Source organism: Gossypium arboreum, chromosome 2, assembly GCF_025698485.1.
Source record: "Gossypium arboreum isolate Shixiya-1 chromosome 2, ASM2569848v2, whole genome shotgun sequence".
NCBI lineage: Eukaryota > Viridiplantae > Streptophyta > Magnoliopsida > Malvales > Malvaceae > Gossypium > Gossypium arboreum.
The window spans coordinates 27662411-27673088 of record NC_069071.1 but is presented as its reverse complement, the minus strand read 5'-3'; the positions used below and the strand labels follow the sequence as shown (position 1 = coordinate 27673088).

Sequence of the window (10678 nt, the reverse complement as noted above, 5' to 3'; positions counted from 1 at the left end):
CACAAGAGGAGTTGGCAATCAAGAAACGGTCACCAAGGACAATCGAGAATTACGTAGAAGCTTGAGAGAGAGAAAGCCACCCCAGGCCTTAACCAATTTTGTCCGCTTCTAAGGATCCTAAGGATTAAGAATATAAATAATAGAGCATGTAAAATGTGAAATCTATATGTATTCCTTGGATATTTTCATAACTTCTTAACCTATTGTCTATTCTCCTTTTCTATTCCTATATTCTCTTTTTTTGGTTACTGAAACATAACAGAAGTATAGCTAGACTATAGCAAAAAAGTTACATTAATAAGATACAGAATATATTAAGCATGTAAAATTGTGCACCAAGTGATACACTTAAGATACTTATGATAAAAGGTGATAATGATCTAATGTCGAAAGATAGCATTTAAACCTAGTTGTGAAAACAAAAGATTAGTCTTTTTAGTGTCAATAAAGCATTTTAATGCAAACTCAATCATTGGAAATTTGCTCATTTTACCACCTAAAGTGTTTAATGAGCATGTTGTTCATACGGGTATTGTTAGACTATAAGATTAGCCACTTTAGTGGAAGTATGTTATTCCATTTATGTTTTTGACATGTATACATTTATTTTATGTTAAAATAGAATGTCGATGATGGCAATGTATCGCAAAGAAAAGAAAGAAAAATAGAACACACAGATTTTACGTGGAAACACTTTCGGGGGGAAACCACCAGCAGAGGAGAAGAAAATTTAATATGTCGAATTCGAATGATTACAAGGAGTATAGACTGCGTCTACTTATAGGTTTAGAAAACCTTATTCTAATCAACATCTAATATAAGTAATACAGTAAGGTTGAAACACCTTATTCAAATCAATATCAAACAGTGGATCCCCTTATCGTGCCACTTGTATTTTATTTTAATAAGAATTTGGGCCACAACTCTAACATTTGATCTACATATATACCAAAGTTTTATGAAATTAATGTGTTTATTGAATACCTTCAAAATAATGATATTAACTTGGTTTTAGATAAAGTATTAAAAAGTGTTTTTGGACAGTTTGAGTCATGAAATAGGACTAAAAGAAAATTAAAATGATTGAAATTAATTTACATGTAATTTCCCTAATATACATCAATATCATTAATTTTACTAACAATGGATGGATTTAGTTGTGAATTTCTATAATGAAAGCCACTTATCCTATATTAATATAATTGATGAGATATTTGAATTCAAATATAAAAAGGTTTGTGCACTCTGATATTTTAAGAAAGATACATGGTCCAAGGGGAGATTCTTAGTAGCATTGTGCACTCATATGTGGTCAACCAGTAGTCTAACCTGCTGCTATGAATGGCAAGATAATTGTCAATTGTAACAACCCTTCAATAATGCAATTGTTGGTGGTTTAATCAATATATATATATATATATATACTAACTTAAAGTTTAAACATAATGAATTGAAATGTCGACGTAAGAATTGGATTTGTTGAAAAGAATATAAATTTTATTATATGTTAAATATATTTTGTATTACGTAAATTTGTTCCTTAAAGGAAACTAATCGAGTACAATGCATGGAAGAAGTTGAACAATGCCAAGACAGAAAATAGTTTCTTCCTTTTAAAAACCTACAAAACAAAAACTTTACATTAATTTCCAGCTCTTGAAACAGTACTCAATATATGAAAAAGATCAACACCACCAGCTTGATAAAATCGACACCATATTTGAATTTTGGATGGAAGTACAATATAATGCTAGCTTGAAGAAGATGAAAATTTTCTATTGAATGAATCCCATATTTATCTGGTCTGGAAGTTGAGTTTCTTAATGCAGCAGGCAAACATGAAGGCAAAGAACACTACAAACCCCACCAAAACTCCGGCAACGGGTCCTATGAAGTCTGAATCATAGCCGTACTGATCTTTAATATATGATTTAACAGAAGGGTCTGGATCGAAGCCAGGTGCTTTAATGGTGGCTTCAATATCTCCATATTGAGACACTATGAGTCCATAAACGGTCCATGCCATAGGGCAAATCCAGTAATACCAGATCCACCACTTGGGGATTCTCTGGAATTTTCAACAATTTATGAATTTGTATCAGGCTTTAATTATGGTTAACAGCACGGTTGCTTGTGGAAGAAGTAAACTTACCGGTCTTGGAATATAGAAGCCAGAGAAAAGATTAAAGACTGCATAGAACGCAGCAGCCAATATGGCTGCTATTTGATGGTTGGGTGTGATCGAAACGGTCATCATTCCATAGTAAGTGAAGTAAAGGAAGGAGAAGAAGCTGATGAAATAAAACCCGAAGAACTTTGCTGCTGTCCATTGAAATCCCACCATAGCATACACTATAAGTGTATAATATGTTGTTTGGAATAATATGTAGGGTACTTCACATAATACCTGCAAATTTAAGCAATTTATGTAGTTAAATTCGGGATTAAAGAAGAGAAATGTAATTAAAGATAGTGACAAAATGGTTGCACATACCTGTGCCAGGGCGTATGGTAATGCAGAGTACATCCCGGCTGCTCGTTCACGATAGAACACCGTTCTTTCAGTGGCTACAATCGGTTGTACCGTTGAGCAGTTGTTAATGCCGACAAAAAAGACTGCGGCATACATTGCCCCAATTATCATTGTAAGATCACTTGACGTATCCCTGAACCATGAAACAAAGAGAAAGAGAATATAGAAATAGTCAGTAAGGCTTTTGTCCAACTCGGAATAATGTTGCAAACATGAAAATTGTGGGGTATGCATTGCATCTTTGGAAAAACTAGAGACTAAACAAAATCGATGTCACGATAAGGAGGAGCACGACGTCATGATGACGTGACGGGTGACGTCCAGACGAGGCAATATACCACGTCACGATGTGGCAAGGTGTATTGAAATTAAACCGGGTTTCTTCTCCCAGTTAAAATTTGCTATATTTTCCCAGTTAAACTTTAATTAGTCTAGATATTAGGACTTTAATATTAGCCTATTTAAAGGGTCTTTGTAACTCTTTTTAGAGAATTAACAAGATATCTCTTATGTGATATTTGATGAAAAGTCTAAGGGAGAGTTTTTTAGAGAACTTTGTATTCAAGTTTTGAGTTTGGTTTTTTGGGATTATTATCTTCATCTTGTACTATTCGTTGGTTTATCGATTAGTGAAGTTTTCTTTGCCCATAGTTTTTATATTCTTCAGAAGAGTTTTCCACGTAAATATTTGTGCTCTTGATCTTTTCAATATTTCTATTTCGTTGTTTGTACGGGTCGATCCCCAAAAAATTGGTACAGATTATTGATTCATTTTCCGCATATTGACCTGTTCAGGATGGCAACAATGAGATAGTTTCGATGGGATCACAAATTTCAATTTGTGGCAAGTTCAGATGATGACAATTTTAGTTTAGAACGATGTGATATCGAGAAAAAGCCCAAAAATCTAGACCAATCAAAATTGGAAGAGTTTGATGAGAAGACTGTCAATAATTCAATTGTGTCTCACGAACAATGTGTTATGAGAGGTGCTTACAAAGAAAACGATAACAACCTTTTAGAAACCTTTTATATGACAAAGTCTCTAGCGAATCGATTGGTGTTCAAACAACGCCTATACACATACCGTATGGATGAATGTGAGAACCTTATGGGTCACATCAATCAATTTTTTACTCTCTTGAACAATCTGAAGAATGTCGAGGTTAATATAGATAATAAAGATTAGACTATGCTATTATTATATTCTTTTCCCCCTTCGTATAAAACTTTTAAGGAGACCCTGATTTATAGTAGAGATAAACTATCATTTGAAGATGTGAAGGGTAACTTGTTGAGCAAGGAAAAAATCAATAATCAGTTAGGTTCGAGTAGAAAGTCTGGTAATCAAGCCTTGTTTTTAGTTGCTAGAGGTAGGCAACAGTTTAAAGATTTAGGTTAGAACAAATCTAGATTAAGATCGAAGTTAAGGAATTATGACAAAATATGTCACTACTATAAGAAGTCGCGTCACATTAAAGAAAAATGTTATAAGTTGAAAAATAAAAACATGAGGGCTACTAAAAGTTACAGGGAATAAAAGGCTAAGGTAACCGATGCTAGTGTGGCCGAGGACAATGGTGATGATTGTTTGTTAGTGTCTACGACCAAAAGGTCTAAACTTACATCCGAGTAAACTCTGGATTCGAGGTGCTCCTTCCATATGTGTTCAAACAATGACTTGTTCTCCACATACAGTTCAATTGAAGGTGAAGTTGTGCTTATGGGAAACAATTCACCCCGTAAGGTAACCGATGTTGGTACCGTTCAGATAAAGATGTACGACGAAATCATTAGAACACTATTAGATGTCGGGCATGTGTCTAATTTAAAGAAGAAACACATCTCCTTGAAAATTTAGACTCGTATGGTTGTAGGATCAACATCGAACCAAGTAACATTAAGGTATCTAGTGGAACTCTTGTTCTGATGATAGGTCGAAAGACCGGCAGTCTTTATGTCATATAAAGAAGGCTTGTGAAAATACAAGTTTTGATGAAGATTTTGGGGGAGAGTTTTAATAGAGCTTTGTATTCAGTTTTGGGTTTTGTTCTTTGAGATTTGTAAGCCGGATATCGTTGCATACCTTTTAGTGCCGACCTGCCAGAATATAGTGCCAACCATGAGGGCCGCAACTAAAGTGAAGAAGTATCTAACAAGGTTATAATCTGGACTTCTCCAATAAGTCCACCATTGTTTCCAAAAGCATGATCTGAATTGACCCCATGTGGGTTGTGAGTACTGAGAGGCGAAATAAAGTTCTTTAGCTCCTGGGGGCGGTGTTTTTAACTCCATTACTAAGGCCTTCTTTCTCCTGTTCACATACACATATATATTATATTACCTCAATGTAATGCAACAAAAATAAGTGAAGGGTAAACAATTGAAATTGACTTACTGATATAAAGATGATGATTTATAGTGTTTGGCAAAGTCGATTCCGAGTCGAGCTTCAGCAGCTAGGGAGCTCACTTCTAGCATCCAAGTAGCTGGATTGTACTTGTCTTTAATTCTGGGGATTCCAGGAATGGACTGCAATGGTGATTAAGAGGGGAATCAAATGACGATTTCTTGTTTTTCCTCTTTGAACTAGTTAGTGTATTAGATATGAGAAATCTTGTTTATGGTTACATACCTCAAAATATTCAATGATCTTGCTAGAATTTTTGCCCAATGGTCCGGAGTAAATCACCTGACCTCCTATTTTCAATAGTAGTAATTCATCAAAGGCTTCGAAGATATCGATACTAGGCTGATGAATAGTGCACACAACTGTTCGTCCGGTATCCACCGTGTTCCGGACAGTCCTCATGACAATGGCTGCTGCCCTTGCATCTAGGCCGGATGTTGGTTCATCCATGAAAATGATTGACGGATTAGCAACAAGCTCTACTGCAATTGTCAACCTCTTTCTTTGTTCGGTCGACAACCCGGTGACCCCTGGCAGCCCTACTATAGCATCTTTAAGGTTGTCAAGTTCGACCAGTTCGATAACTTCATCCACAAATATCTAAAACATAACATCAAATAATGCTAATTTAGACCTTGAATTGAATAACTAATGTCGTGTTATTCATTGACAATAACATAAACCAGTGTTCTTACCATCTTTTCCTCATTGCTGATTTCTTTCGGTAGCCGTAGGAAAGCCGAGTAAATTAAAGATTCTTTGACAGTAACTTGAGGTGAGTGAATATCATTTTGTTCGCAGTATCCAGAAATTCTGGCAAAGGTCTCTTGTACCTTAGGGAAACCGGATATTCTGATATCACCCTCAATGTATCCACCGGTTTTTCTTCCTGCTAAAACATCCATCAATGTTGTCTTTCCGGCTCCACTGACTCCCATCAATGCAGTCAACACTCCGGGCCTAAACACACTAGTTACCCCTCGAAGTAGTTGTAATCTGCCTTCGGCAATTCCTTGTGCCTTCATTTCCTATTAAAAAGCTTGCTTATCAAACCATGCTCTATGCTAACAGCTATAATGTTTATGTCAAAATACGAGTTCTAAAGAGTGCAAAAATAAAGATCTTACCAGTGGCATATCGACATAGTAATTGACGGTGTCGAAGGACATTGCAAGAGGAGTGAAAGGAAGAACCATTCCTCTCTTGGGAGCAACTCTGATGGCTGCATCAAGTGAAGACTCATTCCGGCTCATTCCGTTGGGATTGGTCCCACTGCTCATTCTTTGCATTGCTATTTCTTCTAAAGATTTCATTTAGTACAAATGACAATGATTAGTATTGATTGTTAAGAGAGAAAACATGATGGGAACAGTTATATTTTGTTAAGTTTCTTACTTTCAAGTGCTTCTGCAGAAGAGATTGACTGAGGGGAAGAGTCTTTGCTCGATTTTGGTCTCCTTAACCTTGGTTCTGCCTTAGTACCTTCAATTCCCTCCTGTTCTTCTGCTGTTTCCTCCGAAATTACGGCTTGCGGCTTTCCAAGGGCTATTGTGCCAACCCGAAAAATGCAGAAGATTAGCTATTTAATGATACTGATATGCTACAACACATTAGCCAAACCAAATGTTGAAACTTACGGTTTAGGTACATGAGGGCAAAGGTGAAGAGTACGTTAAAGAGCACTGCGAACCCGAAAAGAGCAGTCGCACCAATCCAGTACCAGTTTTCATCATTTGGGACATCAAAGTTCCTAAGAATTTGTACCCCCAACTGTGTGACATTGTCAGAAGCCTGCATTGTAGATGTAGCATTCATTTGAATGAAATCTTACTTGTCATTTCATAATCTCTGATCAATCTAATATCTTGCTGAACAAGAAAGCTATTTAACATACCCGTTTGTTCATCCACCTCGGCGCAAACATTTCATTCACAGTAATGGCATTGAAACTATAAGTCAATGGTGAAATCCAGTAAGCCCATTCCCACCAATTTGGAATTTCACCTATCAAAATAAAACACTCTATATTAGTTAACTTGTACAAAGTTGGAGAATTGTAATAATCTTCTTCTAGTGTTGCTCACGTTTTGGAATCATGAAGCCCCCCAACAAGAACACAAGGAGAAGCGTGAGTGCCCCGCCAGTGTTAGCTATGATCATTGTTCTGCATAATCCGGCGATGAGCCTAAAGAGCCCAGATGCCATTTGTTGTATCAAAAACACCAACAGAAAGTGCTTGAAAAATCTGCAATAGGTTTGAATGGTTGTTAAGTTGTTGATCAAGTAAAAGAAAAGCTCGGATTAGTACAATGGAAAATTGGTTGCTGCCATATGATTTACCTGCTGGCCTCTGGTGCAAATCCCATGGTGTAATATGTTACAGCCATCCAAACAACAGATTCGAGAGCCGATATAGGGACCTTGAGCAAGAAACTTGGCAGAGTGAAAGTCCAAGCAGGATGGAATAAAAGGTCCCTTTGCTTGTAAAACACTGGAAGCCTAGTGATCATCACGGAGAGTTCGGAGAAACCATTAAACATGTTAATGATCATTGCAAATAGAAGTGCACCTACATAGATTGCACCATCTTGCTCGCTTCTAGTGTTCAATTCAGTCTGCAGAAACACCGTGGACGCAACAACTGCCATGATGATAATTTGGACCGTCTTGAACACGTAAATGAATGAATTCCTCTTGATCAATAGCCATTCTTTGTCCCAACAAGCCTTAAGAAGTTCCATTTTGGGGACCGAGTACTTTTGGAAAGCCAATGCTGCTATGTGTCCCTTCGACTTGTCAAAAGGAATGGAGAGCTCGTTATCGAGCCGCATTCCAACATGGAAGCGCTTGAACCTGTTTGCAAACTCACTCACTGTAATGTATCTGTATGGCTTGCTTCTATCTGCCCAGTATTGTTCTTGATCCTTCTTTGAAGTAACCTGTAACCATTTTCACTAGTGTTACACATGTCCGTTAAGAAAAAAATTTTAAGTCACTTAAAAGTTGAAAAAAAAATTTTGAGCTCTTTAAAACTAAAACAATTATTTTTGGACCTCTTAAAAGTTGGTAACATTTTTTTTTTTACTTTTAAAATTAAAAATTTTATTTTAAACCCTTTAAAAATTAAAAAATAATATGTTGAATCCTTTCAACTTTAGATCCTGAACGACTGCACCTACACCCAGAGCTGGGCCTGGTGTTACATCCCCATACTCATGTCATGTTTAAATATGAGTTGGACATCCAGGTTTCCACATTACCTCTTGTAAGAAGTCAGCAGTGTCTTTTCTTTCAGGACATTTGAACCCACAAGCCTCGAAGAAGTCGAGAATATGCTCACGTGGACCCTGATAAACAATTTGGCCTTGGGACAAGAGGATGATATCGTCGAACAAATCGAAAGTCTCGGGAGCTGGTTGGAGAAGGGACATCAAGATTGTGGCCTCAGTTAAGTGCACAACCTGCTGCAAACACTTCACTATCTGGTATGTTGTGGAACTATCAAGACCCGTTGATATTTCATCCATGAATAGCGTCTTGGTTGGACCAACAATCATTTCCCCTATATTTAATCATAATCCTAAATTTATTATATGAAACTTTAAATGTCAAAAAAGACTTGGGATTTAATACACCAACAAGGTTTTGGAGATATCTAAATAATTACCAACCTGTTGTTACTCTTTTCTTTTGCCCACCAGAAATTCCCCGCTGCATTTCATCCCCGACAATAATATCCTTGCATATGTCGAGCCCCAGAAGCTGACAATTTCGTCAACACAAAGCAAGGCATATATGACGTTAGATCCGTGTTTGTTGGCATGGTTGGTGACTGCACTTCTCAACTACTAGGGCTAATTTAGTATTGCTGTCATTTTTTATACAATGATTTGAATTGACTTACTTTGAGAGTGTAATCAGTGATAAGGCTACTTTCAACTCCTTCCATGGCAGTTGCCTGAAAAAAATATTCAAAGTCAAATTAAAAGCAAAATCATAATTAAAATTTTTAATTAATATGAATTATTAAGATTCTGGGATTTCAGTTTTATACCTTCATGAAAAGATCAACATCAGCTTCCGGAAAAATTCCTGCATCTTTTTCTCTTCTAGCAAGCTCACTTAAAAGATCTAAAAGGAAAAATAAAATTAAAAAAATTCAGTTAAATTATATATACCAAAGCATAAAAAAATAATGGTTATTTATTTTGTTATATAATTGTTTACCATATCGAGTCCCAACACCCTGACATCTTGCTGAGAAATCAAAGGTTTCTTTCACCGTCATTTCTCCAACATGAACATCATTTTGGCTGATATATGCAGATGTCTTTTTAGGAACAAATTCATTTAGTCTATATCCATTGTATGTTACTTCTCCTTTAACCTGTTAAATTACAAAACCAGCTTTGTTTTGATCAAAATCAGAACCAATATTTATATATAATAATAATAATAAAAAGATTTTCAACTAACCCTTAAGCTTTGATCCAACTTGCCAGCCAATGCCAGCAAAAGGGTGGTTTTCCCTGAAGAAGGTGGCCCCAGTAGGAGTGTCATCCTATAAATATGAATATTATATATATGATTAGGTATTTGCATATGTCTCATTTTAAATAAAATGAAGAGTGGGATTATTATGTACCTGGATGGTTTAATGATCCCCGAGACTTCATTAAGAATGGTGAGATTTGTTGTTTTCGCAAGTTTGATTCCAAGCATGCCAAGAGCCGATTCAGCAATGTTTCTAGCAACGTTTGGAAGAGAAGGAAGAGCTCGGCTGCCAGTGTAGCAATTGGCTTCAATCGTCAACTGCTGATACCTCACTTCTACTGTTGGTAGTGTAATACCAACCCTGTGTGTCATTGTCATCATATATAACAAATTTAATTAACCAAAATAACATTCCAAAGTTCCTATTTATTAGAAAATTAACTTACTTATCAATCCTGTTTCTCAACTTCTTCAAGAACTTTTCATTATCTTCCTCAGCAACCTTAAAGAGCATGTCGATGAATTTTTGTCTTTCATTCATGTCAAGCTTTGTAACATCTACTTGTCGATGTTCCACCTTGTTTCCGATAATTTCATGATCCATGAACGATTGCATGATGCTGGTTCTTAGCCGATCATACGTTGGTAACCTCTGGATGGCTGCCCATGTTAGAGCTTCTTCATCTTCATCGCCTGCACCACTTCGTCTGGATTGCATGGAACCTGAAAATACATCTTCCATTATCCAGCTACTTCTGCTTAGACTCCTTACTATGCTACTATGCTCCGTTCTTTTGCTGGGAATTCGACCTCTTTCAAAATCGTCCATAATTTTTTTTCTTTTTCTCTTTGTGTTTTCTATCTTGCCAAACAAGAAAATAGGAAAAAAAATTTAAGTGGAGGAACTGGAAGCGAAGCACTCACTATGGGAAACCAAAACTCAATTTTGACTTGAAGGATTCTTGGGAAAAGTTGTGTCAATCTCTAGTGTTTTCTCACCCATTTGTGTCTGGTTTTTGAAAGTGTAGAGAAATGGTCCGAAGATCATGTCAGTGTGAAGGAAAGTTTATAGGTGCAAAGTAAGAGAATAAAATTAAGAGTTTTTCAAATCTGATAGGCCCTTAGTCATAAAGTCAATTGTAGATGTTTTCATTACTCAATAAACCCTAAATAATTGCTATTTCAACTAACAGTTTTCAATTATTATTATTTTAATTCCACCATTCAATTTGTTTATAAAC

General features: G+C 36.2%; 1 protein-coding gene across 6 annotated transcripts; it reads right to left on the bottom strand.

Moving 5' to 3' along the window:
- Positions 1-1490: 1490 nt before the first annotated feature.
- On the bottom strand, positions 1491-10470 carry LOC108481957 (ABC transporter G family member 35-like). 6 transcript variants are annotated; one of them, XM_017785055.2, is made up of 21 exons: positions 9884-10470; positions 9589-9798; positions 9420-9504; positions 9171-9330; positions 8998-9074; positions 8848-8901; positions 8615-8705; positions 8204-8505; positions 7284-7882; positions 7028-7188; positions 6838-6947; positions 6581-6734; positions 6339-6488; positions 6071-6243; positions 5639-5971; positions 5169-5543; positions 4932-5065; positions 4620-4847; positions 2495-2666; positions 2153-2407; positions 1491-2068 (listed from the first exon to the last, which is right to left on the bottom strand). In XM_017785055.2, the coding sequence occupies exons 1-21, from the start codon at positions 10264-10266 to the stop codon at positions 1796-1798; spliced, it is 4479 nt and encodes a 1492-aa protein (XP_017640544.1). In that variant the 5' UTR covers positions 10267-10470; the 3' UTR covers positions 1491-1795. The 6 variants fall into 6 exon arrangements, with proteins under 6 accessions (XP_017640544.1, XP_017640546.1, XP_017640548.1 ...); XM_017785057.2 differs by having other exon boundaries at positions 6071-6240; XM_017785059.2 differs by having other exon boundaries at positions 6071-6191; positions 6368-6488.
- Positions 10471-10678: the final 208 nt, after the last annotated feature.